This window comes from Pituophis catenifer, unplaced genomic scaffold, assembly GCF_029215685.1.
Source record: "Pituophis catenifer annectens isolate HBS135680 unplaced genomic scaffold, rPitCat1.0.hap2 SCAF_1, whole genome shotgun sequence".
In the NCBI taxonomy this organism is placed as follows: domain Eukaryota; kingdom Metazoa; phylum Chordata; class Lepidosauria; order Squamata; family Colubridae; genus Pituophis; species Pituophis catenifer.
The window spans coordinates 186,176,173-186,194,716 of record NW_027256881.1 but is presented as its reverse complement, the minus strand read 5'-3'; the positions used below and the strand labels follow the sequence as shown (position 1 = coordinate 186,194,716).

Below are 18,544 nucleotides of genomic sequence, written 5' to 3'. Positions count from 1 at the left end.
TAGTTGGCATTTCATTATTCTTTTCCTGCACTACAGTGTGTTTGGATAAATACTAGACCTTATGCAGAGCATAAATTGAAGCACTTTGAAGTGCCCTCAGGGTCTCTACTCAAAACTGAAGTGATTTTAGGGCATGCACACACATGATTATTATTGAATAGAAACCAAAGGGATGCTTTCCTTGTTGAATGATTTATATACCTATATATCATTTCTTTGTATCAAAATAAAATTCAGGTACCCAATGAAGAACCATAAATGTATTGTAAATATAAACAATAATAAATATAGTTTTAAGATGCAATGAAACTAATTTTACTCCAGCAAACAAGCCTATCTCGCATTGAAAAATTAATGCCCTTGTGAGATGTGAATATTATGGATTTTTGTAAGGGCAGATTTGTGGATTTCTTTAAAAGTATAAAATAAGATTCACATGTTTTAAGATTGAATATTCCAATATGAATACTTACTGTAAATTATATATATGTAGTCTAATAATTTGTTGTTTTTTTTGAAGCTGAATTGAAAGAACAGCTAAAAATACAATTAGATCAGGGGTATCAAACTCAAGGCCTGTGGGCCGGATTTGGCCCACAGGGTGCTTAGATCTGGCCTGTGGGGCCACCCTGGAAACAGCGAAGGATCGACCCGTGGTGCCTCTGCCAGCTAAAACAGAGCTCAGGGAGGCTGTGCAAGGCCCGCCCATGCTCCGTTTTTGCTGGCAGAGGGCCGCAGGAGGCCACTGCGGCTGAAAACAGAGCCTCGATGAATGACATCAGGCTGGCCACGCTCACCCTGGCCACGGCCATCCAAGTCATACCACTACCCAGGGACCCCAAGGTCAAAATCAACCCTGATGCGGCCCTCAATGAAATTGAGTTTGACATCCCTGAACTAGATCATCATCATGTAGAAATTAATGCTTTCTTGGGGGTTTCTGTTTGGAAACATGGTTAATTTTCTGCTTTTTGATAATACTGTGAAGTTTCTGAAAGATGCCCTAATTAATGTTAGCAGTCATGTAGGAGCCACCAGGACTTTAGAATGCTACATATGCAATTGCTGTTTGCTGAAAATATTTATCTGGTGCACTAAGTTCCTGACTCTGAGGAAACATCCTTTTTTCCTTGAAGTTTTGGTGCTTGATCTGAAATAACTGTGATGGGTAAAGAAGGATTTCTGTGCCTTGATAGCTGCATCAGTGGTGGCTCTCCAGGCTGAGTGTCAGGTCAGTATCCTGCCTCTTTGCCAACTAGTTCATACTAGGTGTGATTGATACCAACAATGGATTGAAATTCAATAGAATTGTTACAAGGCAAATGAAGAGAAAAGGAGAAGGTGACCAAAAGAAAAGTGGGATCTGCTGTTCACTTGTATTTAGCTGTGAATTAGCTCATGCATTTGCAATTTGCCTTTCTTTTCCTGTTCACCCTTGGAGTTCTCTTCTCCCATCCCATAATCTCCCTTCTATTATCTCTCAGTAGGATCATTTTACATTTTTTTGCAGTTCTGTCCCCACATCTAAGACCCTTTTCTTTGGAATTGCCTGGATATTTCTTGCTTGCTTTCCTCTTGCACTCTGCTCTGGTTCAGATCTCTGTGGGTCTATGCCATGTGCTCATGAGTAGTTTTGCCTCAACAATAGAAAATCACTTAACATACATGTCCTTAACATCACTTAATTTAACATATTTAACAGAGCTGGGGCGACGGCTCATGTGCCCACAGAGAGGGCTCTGCGTGCCACCTGTGGCACGCGTGCCATAGGTTCGCCATCACAGGTCTAAACTTTGTGAGCAAATTGTGTAAGTGTTATTTCATGATGGTCCTTTTTCAGAGATTCTGGGTCAGTTCTTCAAAGCTACTTATTAATATGCTAGGTTTCCTTATGGGACATATTGTAATTTTTGCAAACAGTAATTTATAGAAGTAAGGATATTAAAAAATTAATAGTTCTTTGAACTTTTGAGAACAGCTTTTTCACAACTTTCATATAGTAAAAGCAGACAATGGAAATAGTTATTTTCTGACTTTGAAAGCTATCCACATCCATCTTACCATAAGCAATATTTTTCCAAATACTTTTTTCATGTTTTGCTGTGTGCTAGAAAGATCCATTGAAGGTCTTCATTCCTCCGTTGTGTTAATTTGAATGTTATATTAAACATTAATCTCTTTTTTTTCTTATAGTAAAGAAAAATGACAAAAATGGAGGTGAAGACATCTCTTCTTGACAATATGATTGGGGTTGGAGATATGGTTCTTCTGGAGCCCCTTACTGAGGAAACCTTTATCAGCAATCTCAAACAACGCTTTGATCACAGTGAAATATACGTAAGTTTGCTATAAATAATTTCCATATATTAGTTTATATTTGATTCATTTCACAGAAAGGCATAGATTGAAAATTCTAGACTGATATATGAAATGGTATTTTCCCCCAATATTACAAAAATAAGATTATTAAATGTGTGATATATAATTATATGCTGAACGGTAGATCTATTTTAATGACTGTAATAGATTGAGTAATTTAATAATGTAATTAACAAATGATCAGAGCTGTGGAGTCGGGAGATAAATGTTCCGACTCCGACTCCGACTCCTCAGTTTTTTGTACTTCCGACTCCGACTCCGACTCCGACTCCCCGACTCCGACTCCTCTGTATTAATATGCGAATGTATTTTATACATTCCTTGAAGGAAAGAAAGGCAACATACATGTCATTACCACAGGACTACTGGCTGGGAAGCCAACAGTCTACTGTATTGAACAGTTTAAGCAAAAGACAAACACAATGAAAACAACAAAGTTTTATTAATTTTTTTTTATTAATTTAATTAATCAAGTTGCTGGATAGTAGCAGCAGGCATAAACATCAGGAACAGGAACTTTACCAGTTCAAAAATACAAACCACATTATTTGGTTGTTTTAGAACAAAAACAAAGCTTATCTATATGAACCAAAAACAAAATCTGTAAAACCTAGAAATGGTTTATATTAATCTTGAAATGTAGTTATAGGCTTAGCAAATGCAAATCAATTCAATGTAGAGTTCTAAGGAAGAGAATTGCCTCTGCCAGATCCTCTTTCATAGAGGCTCTTAAGTCAGACTTTATTATTTTTAGGGCTGAAAATAATCTTTCGACACTGACTTGGGTGGGTGGCATTGCAGTAACTATTCTGGCCACATCACTAACGATCTCTGGATAAACAAGGATGGCTTCTTCAACAGTAAGTTTTGATGAGCGATCATACTTTTCAACTTCTTTTAGTGCTTTATAAAACTCCTGTTGGAATTTTTTTATTTGGACATTTACTGGTTCTGTAACGCTTATGCGACGTCGCTTTCCTTTAGCAACTTCCATTTTGTCTAAGAAGGAATCAAAGTCTAATTCTTCATTTGAAGAAGATGATTCTGAGTTACCACTATTGCTTAAAAGAACTCCATCCTCCTGTGGAGGTATTTCAGGTCGTAATCCCTTCATGCGAACTGCTACATCATAGAGGGCCTTTTTCCCAGTAGCAATCTGTTTACTGTTCAATAAAAGTCGGCTCATTGGGTCGACATAAATAGCCGCTAACAAGATTTCATTTTCCAGCAAAAGACTCTCTCTTTTCATCATTGAAGATGCAATGCCCTCAGCTATTAACCCTCCATTTTTGTTCAGGCGATATAACAGGCTCTTCCATTCCAAGAGGAATTTACCCGGGGTTAGATCATCACATTGCAACCTCTTGGTGACAGTGAAGGGGTGAGAAAGAAGGTTCTCCAGCTCTTTTGTTTGTGTCCACTGGCTTGCAGTTAATGCAAGATTTTCATTGTCCATTTCTTCTATGAAGTCTTTAAGTTCAAGCAAACGCTTCACCATTAAATAAGTGCTTCCCCAGCGAGTTGTTTGATCCAAAATGGCTCCTTTTCCTGCACGTCTTTTCAAAATTGCATCTGTTTTTGGGGCCCTGGCTGCAACAGTTACTTGCCGTAATTTGCCAATTAATGTAGCTGCATGGCGATCTTTTAATCCATCTCTTATGGCAAGTTGCAGTGTATGAACAGCACATCGCATATGATGAATAGTAGCAAGCTTCAATGCTTCTTCAACAAAGTTGTCTAAAAAAATGTCAGCATTCTCTTCAGTTTCTAAACTTTCTCTAATACTTGCAGAGCTGTCTTCCTCTAAGTCTAATATCTGTTTGATACCTTCTTCATCTGCCTTCATCTTCTCAATTGTGCTCAACATGTTAGAAGCGTTATCTGTCACAACACATAAAATCTGTTCCTTTTTAATTTCAAAATCTTCTAGAACACCCTCCACTAACTTCTGAAGGTAATCACTGGTGTGATGTGCCTGAGTGTCCTTTACTCCGAGGGTCCGTGTTATTGTTTTGTTATTTTCATCCACAAATCTAACATTAATAGCGAAATAATTGACTCTGTGACGTGTGCATGCATCCATTTTAAGGAAGACAAAACGTCCTTTCATAACTTTCTGTAGTTCTTCCTTTTTACATTTGGCCTCCTCAATTATAAGTTTCCTTATACTTTCTCTTTCCAGAGAAACACCAAGTTTTTTTGCCATTTCTCCATTTAGGCCTAAAAAGGCTGTCTGTGAAAAGAAGGATAGTGGTACACTATTCTTTACTACCATTTCAATAATGTGGTGTTTGAATTTTTCTGGTGTCATCCTTATGGTAACTTTGTCAGATATAAAGAATTTTCTTATTTGTGATTGTTCTCCAGTAGATTTCTGAACGTTTTTTGTCACAGAAGTAGATGCAATGTTTTCATTGCTATCTTTCTCATTCACGGCTTCTAACACTTTGGGATGAAAACGCTGTAAGTGTCTTTTCAAATTTGATGCTCTTGTAGGTGCATTTTTATCAGGCCCACTGAAACTGCTAATTTTTGCATCACATTGTTTTTCACCATCATCATCTTTTCTAATACATTGGCACACGTAATGTTTTCCATCACTTGATAATGCAAAGTGCTCATAAACAGTAGACTTTGTTGTGTTTGTTGTTAGCAGTCTTTTTGCCATTGTTTAGGATGCCTCTTTCCCTAAAATATAAAATATGTTATACTAACTGGCATATAATTAGATTTTTAATATCAACATACACAGTCTTGTAAGTTGTACGTACATGGCTTTATACAAACAAATAAGCTATATATCCCAGCACTAAACCTAGACATGATTTGTCCTATACAATATAAACACTTACAGTTGAATCCAAGAAGCTGTTCCACCAAGTTCTTCTAAGCCAGTGGTTCTCAACCTTCCTAATGCCGCGACCCTTTAATACAGTTCCTCATGTTGTGGTGACCCCCAACCAGGGGTGGGTTCTAAATTTTTTTACTACCGGTTCTGTGGGCGTGGCTTATTTTGTGGGCATGGCTTGGAGGTTATGTGACTGGGTGGGTGTGGCTAGCTGGTCATGTGACCGGGTGGCCATGGCTATGTGTATAGAGGGCTGAAAAAAGTCATTTCTGACAGGTCCTCGCACTTTTGACTGGTCCTCACACTTATGACCATCCTCACATTTATGCCCGTGCAGCATTTTTAACAACCATGTCACTCATTTCACAACTGCTTCTCTTCACCATGGTGACAAGATAGGGCAAAAACGTAAAATGTGAGGACAGTCGTAAGTTCGAGGACTGGTCAAAAGGGAGAGGACCAGTCAGAAATAACTTTTTCAGCCCTCTGAGTAGTCCATATACATAAAAGGATACAGCAATAGAGAGGGATGAAGGAAGGGAAGGGAAATTAGAGTAGGAGTGAGGGTAAGAGAGGGAGGAAGAGAGGAGGAGAAGGAGAAAGGAAGAGGAAGTAGGGAGGAGAAGAAGAGGGTGAGGAAGAGAAAGTAAGAAGGAAAGAAAAGAGAGAGGTGATAGGTTTGAGGAGAAAGATTGCTGTACAATAAAAAAGATGAAAGGGAAGAAAGCCAACCCCAAACAAATATAAAGATATTAAGATAAAGAATGAATTGTTAAACTTTAAAGAATAAAAGAGAACAAATATGAATAAATAACAATAATTAGAAACACACATACAAACATACAATGTATTTTCTTTGAACAGAGTATTTGGCCGGTTCATAAATTTAAACAGTGTTTAGTCATGTTTAAAGTTTAAGCTAACAATCAGAGTTACAAGTTTTTATAGCCTTAGCTGAATGACAGCAGTTTTTCCAATGGTTTACAGCTTCAGTCTTGAACTATTGACCCTCCATTCCCTTCACTTATGCAAGTGTCTCTAGTCCTGCAAAAAACATATTTACTTAATCCCTTATCAGTGAGAGGCTAGGTTACCCATGGGCGCTGCGTTCCCTGTAACAGCAGAACACAACACTATGGAAAGTATAAGTATTGCCACTCCTAATTGTGCGTTGCGTGCCTTATAGTGAAGCACATGAAAAGCATGCTTCTTCACGGTCACTTAACGTGTTCATTTTGCGGTTACGTGAGGCACTGCATGCATTGGTCTTTATTCTTACAGTAGAGAAGTCATTAATTATAACTTTTTGTGAATTGGGACATTTAAACTTGCTTTTTTTAAAATTCCAATCTAAATTTAGTAGGAGTCGGAGTCGGAGTCGGTGCATTGTTTGCCGACTCCGACTCCGACTCCAGGTACCCAAAATTTCCTCCGACTCCGACTCCTCGACTCCGACTCCGACTCCGACTCCACAGCACTGCAAATGATGCATAACTACTATAATTCCCCTTGCTGTGTCTTAGTAAAAAGTATTAATAGTGACATATGGCTTGTGAGACTGTAGAACAGAATGGGTAAAGATGAGATTAGGAGACCTAAATACAGGAGAAAAGGAAGATCTAAGTGGAAATAACTGGAGGAGAAAAAGGGTGATTTAGGATTCCTTTTAAAAGTAAATATCATTTATCTATGCAGTTTCATATTTTTTCTTTATTACTTAACTTGTACAGAGATAAAAAGATGCTGTTGTTTCTTGAAAGCCTATTGAGCAATTCTCATTTTGGGATTAGTACCTAACATGAAGCCACAATGTTGTTTGAGAGGTTCTTTTATTCAGAGCAGTGCGTTTCTCAATCATGGTTTTGCTTAGCATATTATGCTTGCTCAGCCAATTATGATTTACTGAGCAAATCACATTGTCAGCTCCGGTTCAACACGATGTGCGAATCCAGCATTTTTCCTTTTCTTTTGAAGCTCTTTGGAACTTCATCTGCTGCCTTAATGCAAATGACAGAATGGCTTCCCCCTCCAGAATTACGCTTAACTCTCTTTTAAAATTAAAAAAAAAAATGTTTAGACTTGCCAAAGAGAGGTTGCAACAAAAAATCCTCTTTAAATGTGATGCTTTCTTTTGTTAAAAGAAAAATATCCATGTCTGAATATCATAGTCTTTCTTGGTTTAGAAATAGCGTGACTCTCTCCACTCTTCACCTCTCTACAATTAATTACCATCATCTCTTTCATTTTGATTTGGAGTTTACAGTCATCCACTGAAAAGAGCATTAACCTGGATTACATTCTCAAAATTACTTAAATTCTCCTGTTCATTCCTCCTTATATGAGAATTATAGTATTATATGCTGTACTTCAGTTTTCAAAACTTCATTCCTGTGGTTGAAAGGATTGCTTAGTAATAAAGGAAGATGGTAAGAAATGTTACACTTCTACATATATATTAAAGACATGGGAAAGTCAGCATTATTTTCTAAAACCTAGTCATCATTTTATAATTGCTCAGGTTATGTTTTCTACTGTTGATTTGAAATTTACAATAAGGGTGTCATAATCAAGGCAGATTACTCTGCCAAAACTGATATATAAACTGATTTAATTAAAATGCATGTTTGGCCACAGCTTAGCTATACCAACTGCCAGCAGTTTGATTCTGACCAACTCAAGGTTGACTCAGCCTTCCAACCTTCTGAAAATAGTGAAATGAGGACCCAGATTGCGGGGGAAGGGGGATAATATGTTGACTCTGTAAAATGCTTAGAGAGGGCTGTAAAGCACTATGAAGTGGTATATAAGTCTAAGTGCTATTGCTATTGCTGTTAATATGTTCATAACCCAATTACTCAAAATGTAAGTGTAATTTACATTTATTCATAAAATAAAATGGATCAAGAAAACTTTTTTTAAAAAAATCTAAAAATATTAATTGGTAATTATTGTTATGATATTAAGGTATCATAAAATGGAGTAGATTGACTGAAGTGTTTTCATCTGTGAAAGTCTTAGATACAGATGTATGAATATATTGTAAGAGACATTAAGCAAATGGCTTTGATTGTGATTTGCCAATGTGTGAAATGGATTTCAGACATGTGGGGATTACCAACTATGGCCAGATTTGAGTGTTACACCTAATACCTTGTTCGGCTTTTGGTCTTGAAGGAAGGTGTTTATAGTTCCAATAGTTTCCAACATTGTTATTTTTTTATACACATTCTTTTACAAATATAGATTCTTGTCAAACTTTTCCTACAACAGTGTTTCAAGACCATGGAACATCAAACAATGTAAAAAGATATATGAGAAAAATATATGAATGTTCCCTTAAAGAAGGAAAATTGTTGAAACAAAGCATACTCTTTGTGTTCCTATGCAATGTATTACCCATGCAAATTAATGTCCTCAGCTAGCAGTGACTGATGAGGAAAGAGATCTTGGAGTAACGATAAACAGTTCAATGAAGGTGTCAATACAGTGTACACGTGCTTTAAAATGGCAAGAGCATGTTAAGGATAATAAGAAAATATATTGAAAATGAAGAGAGGATATAATTGAAGTATACAAAATTATGCATGGTGTGGGTAAAATGGACAAAGAAAAGCTATTTTCTTCTCAAAATACTAAAGCCAAATGTTATCCAATGGCGATGAACCCTGAAAGAATCTGGGACAGAAAAAGGATTTTTTAAAATATATAATGCTTAATTTAGTTTTGGAATTTACTGCCCCAATATGTGGTATTGGCTGTCAGCTTGGCTGGTTTCAAAAAAGGGTTGGACCAATTCATGGAAGTCCTAAGGGCCAATGTCTATTAGCCTTGATAGCAGTGTGACTACCTCTGAAGGCCACCCACTGGGAGACTAGTGAGTTTCCTACTGCTCTTTAAGGGTCCTTGGTGTTCTCTGAGCTTGGTTATTTTCTTGCAGACGTTTCATTACTCAAACTAGGTAACATCATCAGTGCAAGAGGTTAGGGTTAGCTAGCACAGCTCTACTAGATAAGAGGGGCTTATAGTCTTATATTTGATGCATCAGTTATACATCTTAACAGGATGTATGATGTGATATAAGGTGGCATAATCCTTCAATATCTGGAGTGCAGTTGTTACAGAAAATCTTACAAGTATAACTTTTAGCTTATTTCAAAATTTGGCCATGGCTGCAGTGAAGTGAAAAAATTTTTCTTCTGCAGTGAAGAAAATTCTCTTTCACAAGCATTTTTTCTACAACCTCTTTGGCCAAACAAAATGCTTTTAAAAGTAAAAACAAAGCCTCTGCCGATCAGGCAAGTCAGCTGGGATCATCAGAGGCTTTAAAAAAAAAAGAAAAGCCTCTGCCGATCAGGCAAGCCAGCTGGGATCGTCAGAGGCTTTTAAAAGCATTTTTTTTACAACCTCTTCAGCCGAAGAGGTTGCAAAAAAAAAAAAAAAGGTTTTAAAAGTTAAAAAAAAAAAAAGTTGGCCACGCCCACTCAGTCATATTATATACCACCCCTTATATGTGGGGTGCCACAAGGATCGGTCCTCTCGCCCCTTCTATTCAACATTTATGTAAAGCCACTGGGTGAGATCATCCGTGGTTTTGGGGTGAAGTACCATCAGTACGCTGATGACACCCAGCTGTACATCTCCACCCCAGACCACCCCAATGATGCCCTCGAGGTGATGTCCCGGTGCCTGGAGGCCATACGGATCTGGATGGGGAGGAACAAACTCAGACTCAACCCATCCAAGACCGAGTGGCTGTGGTTTCCGTCGTCCCGATATAGTCAGTTGGCGCCATCTCTGACTATTGGGGGCGAGTTGTTGGCCCCCACAGATGGGGTTCGCAACTTGGGCATCCTCCTGGACTCACGGCTGTCTTTTGAAGAGCATATGACGGCCGTAGCCAGGAGGACTTTTTATCAGGTTCGCCTGATTCGCCAGTTGCATCCCTTTCTGGATCGGGACTCGTTACGCACGGTCACTCACGCCCTTGTCACCTCACGCCTGGATTATTGTAATGCTCTCTACATGGGGCTCCCCTTGAGAAGCACCCGAAGGCTCCAACTGGTCCAGAATGCGGCCGCGCGGGTGGTAATGGGAGCAATGTGGCGCTCTCATGTAACCCCCCTCCTGCGTGAGCTGCACTGGCTCCCAGTGGTCTTCCGGGTGCGCTTCAAGGTTTTGGTTACTATCTTTAGAGCGCTCCATGGCTCAGGACCAGGGTACTTACGAGACCGCCTCCTGCCACCAATAGCCTCTCACCGACCAGTTCGCTCCCATAGAGAGGGACTCCTCAGGGTGCCGTCGGCCAAACAATGTCGACTGACGGCCCCCAGGGGGAGAGCCTTTTCTGTGGGGGCACCTACCATCTGGAACGGGCTTCCCCCGGAGTTACGAAACATCCAAGACTTACGCATTTTCCGCCGAGCCCTGAAAACATTTCTATTCCAACAAGCTGGTCTGGCCTAACTCTCCCTTTTTAATTGGCTTTTAAACTGTCTTTTAAATTGGGTTTTAAACCTCTTTAGTTAAATTTGGATGTTTTTTAATCTTTGAGCCTAAATTACTTAATCTGTTTCTTAATAGTTTTTAACTTCTATATGTATTTGTATTTATTATGGCTGTTCACCACCCTGAGTCCTTCGGGAGTAGGGCGGTATACAAATATGAAAAATAAATAAATAAATAAATAAATATTACCACCCCCCCCCCCAAGCCATGCCCACAGAGCCGGTAGTAACAAATTTTATATTTCACCACTGGTTCAATGGCATGGTTCTTCATTCCTTCAGGCTTTCAAATAAGTACTTAAAATCCTATCTTCAGCTCTTGGATAAAAAAGTAAACGACGAACCAAACTACAGATACTCCTCGACTTACAACAGTTCATTTGGTGACCGTTCCAAGTTACAACGGCACTGAAAAAAGTGACTTATGACCGTTTTTCACTCTTACAACCACTGCAGTATCCCCATGATCATGTGATCAAAATTAAGATACTGATTCCATATTTATGACGGTTGCAATATCTAGAATCATGTAATCACCTTTTGTAATCTTCTGACAAACAAAGTCAATGGGAAAACCAGATTCACTTTACCAACTGTGTTATTAACTTAACAATTGCAGTGATTCACTTAACAACTGTAGTAAGGAAAGAGCAAAATGGGGCAAAATACACTTAACGAATGTCTCACTTAGCAACAGAAATGTTGGGCTCAATTCAGGGGGGAAATCCAGCAGGTTCTGACAGGTTCTGGAGAACTGGTAGCAGAAATTTTGAGTAGTTCGGAGAACCAGTAAATACCACCTCTAACTGGCCCCAGAGTGGGGTGGGAATGGAAATTTTGCAATATCCTTCCCCTGCCATGTCCACCAAGCCACGCCCACAGAACCGATATTAAAAAATTTGGATTTCACCACTGGCTCAATTGATGTCTTAAATTGAGGACTACCTATATCTGATTGACTTTGAGAATAATGTCAACTCATGCCCTCAGGATAGGATTACTAAGATTAAAACAAAATCCTCAGTGATGTTAAGAAATTATGTTTGATTGCCAAATAAACATGATTTTTTTCAGTGAGGTGCCACACTACATGTTCCCTTCCTAATTTACAACTTTTATTTTCTAATTAGTGCTATAAATGTAAAAGACATTTGACTGGAAAATTGACAACAAACCCTGGAAGATAAGCAGCAGGAAATGTAAAGAAAACCGCATGTGTTTATTCACCAAGAGTTGAGTTTATTCACCAAGGGCATCTTTGCAATGTAAATTTTATTACTGCTTTCTTGTCTTCCTTTTTCACTGAATATATTTCTTTTATCTCTTCCCCTACTGGCCTACTGTGAGTTATAGTTCATGAAAATACTGGTAATTTGTTTAATTGAAAAGTTTCAAATGTTAGAATTTAAATCTTTGGTTGATGTAAGGACAAGAAATATAAATTGTACACACATAGTATTTAGACGCTTCACCAAGGCTCTATGAATTCATAGCTATTCTGCTCTGCTTCATGAAAACAGAACTTTACTATGTAAACTTTTTTTCCTCACTATCACTTACTCCAAAGTTTCCTTACAGAAAAAAAAATTAGAACAGGAACCTTCTGTGCATGTGTGTTATGGCTAAGGGCCATAATTTTTCAGTGAACATGATTGTTCTGACCACTTTTCTCCCATCTACCCCCAACTATGTAAACAATCAAACTGCTTTTCAGTCTCATTTAAATGTTAAAGTCTAATTTGGGGAAGGAATGCCAATGAAAAAGAAAGTGATTCTAGTGTTCTTGCAATATTAGAGTGTTCCCTTTTCATCACCTCTCCTTTCAAGGATTCGTAGTGTTTTTAAAACTGGTAGAGATGGTCTTGTGTTTCTATCATTAAGATGGATTCTATTAATTTAACTACTGAATTGCATCTGTAAATCGTATTTAATTTTTACAACATCTGTCAGATATTTGGCATAAATACTGCATTCACTTACCTGGAATCAAGCCCAAATTGAACAGTAGGCCTTACATGATTGATGTTCCTAATCATGAAATGTTTATCCTAGGATTGATTTACTTTTCTTTGCTTCTCTTAGTCCTCTTTCCCCTCCTGTTTGTTAATGTTATAAGGTAGCTGCGTACAATTTCAGATATATTTGACTCTAAGGTCTTGGTGAGGTATCATGGAATTGAAGTCCCATATATCTGGAGACTCCCATTTAGGGCAATAGGAGTCTCCAGATATAACACCAGGAAAACCTGGTGTTACTGAATTGCCAATTTAAAGTTTTTTTGCATACTTTAAATACATTCATAAAATCAAAAAATATATTATTAATTAATATGATAGTTTAGGAATTGCAATTTAAACAAATGAAGGTGAATTGCAATTTAATTTGTTTACAGACTAAGCTTTTTGGTGTAACCTAATTTATAATTTTTTTCCTGGGGGTTGGTTTGACTCAGTCAAATCACCTTCCTTCCTTTGCCATTGATCAGCTTTATTCTGTAATCAGTTTATTTCAGTAAAAAATAATATAGACGGGCTTGGGGAGAAATATAATACAAACTAGTATACGAATATTGTAAACAAATATAAATCACCTATACATTTTGCTGTACAGTTCTTGAATTAAATGGGGACACATAAATGTATATATTTGTACATCTCCACCCCAGGCCATCCCAATGATGCCCTTGAAGTGATGTCCCGGTGCCTGGAGGCCGTGCGGGTCTGGATGGGGAGAAATAGGCTCCGACTCAACCCTTCCAAGACCGAGTGGCTGTGGCTTCCGGGGTCCCGATATAGCCAGCTGTTGCCATCGCTGGCTATTGGCGAGTTACTGGCCCCCACAGAGAGGGCTCGCAACTTGGGCGTCCTCCTGGATGCACGGCTGTCTTTAGAAGAGCATATGACGGCTGTGGCCAGGGGGGCTTTTTAACAGGTTCGCCTAATTCGCCAGTTGCGTCCCTTTCTGGATCGGGACTCCTTACGCACGGTCACTCAGGCACTCGTCACTTCTCGCCTGGACTACTGTAATGCTCTCTACATGGGGCTCCCCTTGAGGAGCACCCGGAGGCTCCAACTGGTGCAGAATGCCGCCATGCGGGGGATTATGGGAGCGATGGGGCGCTCCCATGTGACACCCCTCCTGCGTGAGCTGCATTGGCTCCTGGTGGTCTTCTGGATGCGCTTCAAGGTGTTGGTTATCACCTTTAAAGCGCTCCATGGCTTAGGGCCTGGGTACTTACAGGACCGCCTTCTGCCACCGATAGCCTCCCACCGGCCAGTACGCTCCCACAGAGAGGGACTCCTCAGGGTGCCGTCGGCCAGGCAATGTCAGCTGGCGACCCCCAGGGGGAGGGCCTTCTCTGTGGCAGCACCTGTCCTTTGGAACAACCTGCCCCTGGAGATATGTAGGATCCCAGATCTCCGTGCTTTTTGCCGTGCCCTTAAAACTTTTTTATTTCATCAAGCTGGGCTGGCTTGACCCTCCCCCCTTAGATATTTTTAGATATTTTTAATTATAAATTGATTTTAGTTGGGGTGTTTTAAATTTTATATCGGGCCAAAACTTGTTTAATTCTTTTAAAATTAATCTTAAATTTTATATGTGAATGTTTTTATTCTTGGCTGTTCACCGCCCTGAGTCCAGTAGGAGAAGGGTGGTATAAAAATCTAATAAAATAAATAATAAATAATAAATAAATAAATATATTAAATAAATGGTCACAGGTATTGATGGAAATAATATGGTATGGCTTTGAAAAATTGCAGAACAGTATTTACATGCAGAAATAGTACTTTCAAATCTATATATGTTAGGGAAGATATTAGTAAAAATATATTTCTTAAAAGAAATGTGCAGAAAACTGTAGTTCAATGTGGAAACAGACTAAAACAGCTTAACTTTGGAAAAATAAGAAAGAGACTTTAACAAACATTAACAAATTGCCCATTCCATAGTACAAGATTGAGTAATGTGTACTTGAGGTGGGTGGAAGAGGACTAATATGACTTAGTTTTCCAGCTGAATCAGACTAATCCTATCCAATGTACAACAATCCTATAAAGTAAAGTAGAGACTACAACTGATTTAAGAAGCTATTATCTGTGAGGAAGATGGGCAAAATCTGATGAATAAATAAATAATCTTTTTAACCATTTATTACTGATAAAAAAAACTATTCCATTAAGCTTTCAATGATGGAACAAAAAATTGAAAACTTTTTCAGCAGATAAGGATGATCAAATTTGTACTTTTGGACTTTGACAACAGCTGTCTGAAATTACCAGGTATCCAACAGCGGCATGACTTAAGCAAGGTTGCCAGATCCACATATACCAGGCTTATTTTGAAGGTCTACCTGCAAGGGAGTTTTGACAGAGAAGTCAGAATTCTCATAAAAGCAGAGGCCTAAGATTTTTTCAGATGTTCTTCTTGAAATAGGAGAACGTTTGCAGAGAGACAGGGCTTGTCCCTTAACCACACTCATCACCTCTGCATTTTAATGAGAACTCTGTCATATTCATTTGAAGGCACACAACTGGGGCAATGATAAAGCAGAACTTGAACAATGTTACTATTGTGTAGGCCAGGGCTGTCAAACGTACGGCCCACGGGCCAGATACGTCATGTGCTGGCCCCACCCCCGCCCGGTTTAGTGAAGGGGAAAAAAGTCCCGATACATCATGTGATGCTGCCGTGATGATGCAAATTTGACATCCCTGCTGTAGGCAAAGAAAATGCTGTCTGAATCCATATGCTGCAATTTGGTTGTAATGGGAACCTGTAGTTCAACCCAGTTGGAAGTCACAAATCAATTTTGTAATGAAATTTTGATTTTGGGTTTTGCTGATTTAGATAGGTATATAGCAATGACATGTATATATTATTATACAAAAGTAAAAAGTTGAGGTTGTATGTTATTACCTCCTTCTACTGCACCAAAAAAGAGTCAGAAGTCAATGTTTTTCCGTTTCTTTTTCCCTTTGCCATACACTTTTTCCTCTTTTCCTTTCCCACCCCTATTTTCCCATTATTTTCATTTTTTTTTGTATTTCTGTATTTTTATTTTGATCAACTATTAAAAATTTGAAATCTCCAAAAAAACAAATCAGTTTTGTAATCCCAACTACTGATTGAAGTGTGGCAACTAGGATAATGAACCTCATGCTATCAAAGAACAATTTGAGATACACTTTTTCATTTAGACATTACTCTAAATGAAGACTACATTTGATATACATTTTGTGCAGCTAAATACTGTAAGGTTGCTGCCTTATCATCTTGCTTTATGATACAAGTAGTCCTAAAACTATGACCACAATAGTAAATCAGGTTGGATCTGATTTTATGACAATTTTTACGGTGGGTGTGAAGCCAACCACTGCAGTTGTTAAGCAAATCATGTGATTGTTAGAATGGAGCTTTCCCAATGGCTGGTTTATACCAGTAGATTGTCAAAAAAAGTTGCAAAAAAATTTCTGATTCAGAAGCTGCAACTGTTTGTAAATGTGAGTCAGTTGCCAAATGCCTAGGTTGCAATCTCTTGACCATGGGGGTGGGTATGATGGTTGTAAATTCAAGTACAGGTTGTAAGTCACTTTTTCCAAGGCCATTGTAATTTTGAACCGTCATTAAACGAATGGTCATAAGTTGAGAACTACTTTTCATCATTTTAACATAGATTGTTTATTGTTTCTATATATCACTGTGGCTTTTCCTTTGTGGGGAATATCAGAAATAAAAGAAATGTCATGTGCAAGTTTAATTAAATGTCAATCATTAACTGGCTGAAAGGTTGATGATCTAGTAATAATTTTGCTTGGTTAATCAACTTATACAACTGCCCAATTCAAACTGCAACTCTGGATGGCTAACAGGATTAAAACTACAATAAAATCAAACAAAATAGAAGCAACAAATAGTAATCTTAAAAATGATACAATCGAGGCCAGAGCATTAAAAAACTGGAGGGACTAGTCCTGCAGTTGCCAGAAATCAACACTATGAATGAGCAATTAAAGTAAATATGAAAAATTAGTTTATATACAACTAATTCTTGTAGATTCCAGTAGTTTTATAAATTTGTCGCTTCTATTTGAGTCTAGCCCTTGAGTTCTTACTACAAGTAGTCCTCACTTACTGATTGCAGTTGGGACAACAAGTCCATGCTAAATGATATCGTAAAGTGAAGCATGTGACATCAGTTCTATGTGCAGTCCTTAAGTGTATCACCCATGTTGTTAAGTATGATGTCACGTAACTGCAACTTGTGACTTCCTGCCAACTTCTCCATTGACTTTGCTTGCCAGAAGTTGACTCTGAAGGTCATAAATAGCAATCTCAAAGGTGAAGAAGTTTCATCACTTGTGACTGGAGGGTGGGGGGAATAGAAGAATAAGTCATCCCCCCACCATCCAGTCACAACTGATGAAGCTTCTTGGATAAGAAGCAAAACTTCTTCTTCCTCAAAAAACAGTCCAGTTGCCTTTTGAAAAAAAAAAAAAAACCTTTGAGACAACTATGACCTGGATGACGGGGAATCTCCATAGACATAAATAGCAATCATATGCCTGTGAGACACTATGATGATCATAATCACATACCAGTTGCCAAATGTCTGAGTTGTGATCATGTGACCATTGAGGTACTGGGACAACTGCAATTTTGAGGACCAGATGCAAATCTTCTTTTTTCAGTGCCATCATAACTTTGAATGATAGCCGAACAACCATCAGTCAATAAGGAAAGACCTACCTAGAGTAAATGAACAGCTGGTACTGTTCTTTCTGTTTTGGTTTTCTCATTTACTTCAGACTCTTGCTTCCCCCTTTAGCAGCTCTTAATTCCAGGTTAGAGAAAGAATATGCAGATTATTGAAAAAACAAAGTCCCTAAACTTGGCAGTCCTACTTCAATGTATACTTTCCATCCAGAAGGAGCAAATGTTATGTTGTGTATGATAAATGTAATTAAAGCAGCTGTGGAGTTTGCATTGGCAGGGATATCTGAGGATAGATCCATTTATACAAGTTTACACATTGAGGTGGTTCTTTCAGATTTCTCAGTGTTTAAAACAGTGTAGTTGACAAAGGTTGTGTGGTGACAGACCTGAGGCTACCATGGCAAACATCTATTTTCCAACCACGAAACTATTCAAATGTATAATACATCAGGAGATATTTTTTTAAAATCTCAGGATCACCCCCAACTTTGCCTGTCACCCTCTTTTAGCGGCTTCAGATTCTTAGAATGGTGCAGAGTAGCTTTATTCTCCCTTCCATCGTCCACTGTTCCTGGGAATGTTTTTCATATAAAGGAAAAGTCATTGCCCATATTTGCATATAATGTGAAGTTGCCTCTGAGGTGATAGCTAGGTGTGGATTTAAAATTACAGTTAAATAGCTTGTGGTACCGAGAAAAAAGTATAAATTGAAGGTCTGACATTTCAGTGTTTTCTCTGGAGTTTTAACTATATAATCATGTCACAGATATTTAGGGTGTGTATGAAAGAACTTTACACATAGTGTTTTTACAACTTGTATATTACACTCATATGTATATTAAATATACCAAATACAGTATAGGACAAAGTTGAATGTTCTTAACAATGTGCTGTTTTGGGACAAATGAAGGAAATGCCATTAAACAATTATAGAACCTGGTTCTGAAGCTAGTTGCATTTTATTCATATACCGTAATGGTCAGAGCAACTTTACTAAAGTAGGTATCTGATTACTTTCCAGAATTACAAAGTTGGTAAATGTGCTTATAAACATCAGCTAAAACTACTAACTTGCATTGAGCCAGATATCTGTTAA

At 38.2% G+C, this 18,544-nt stretch overlaps 1 protein-coding gene across 1 annotated transcript in view; it reads left to right on the top strand.

Annotated features, from left to right (window-relative positions):
- The window catches only part of MYO1B (myosin IB), a 142,270-nt gene that overhangs the window by 14,285 nt on the left and 109,441 nt on the right, over window positions 1-18,544 (top strand). Inside the window, exon 2 of the mRNA XM_070956840.1 lies at window positions 2,194-2,337. Within this exon, the coding sequence (XP_070812941.1) occupies window positions 2,203-2,337 (135 nt within the window). The 5' untranslated portion in view covers window positions 2,194-2,202. The remainder of the gene's footprint in view (window positions 1-2,193; window positions 2,338-18,544) is intronic.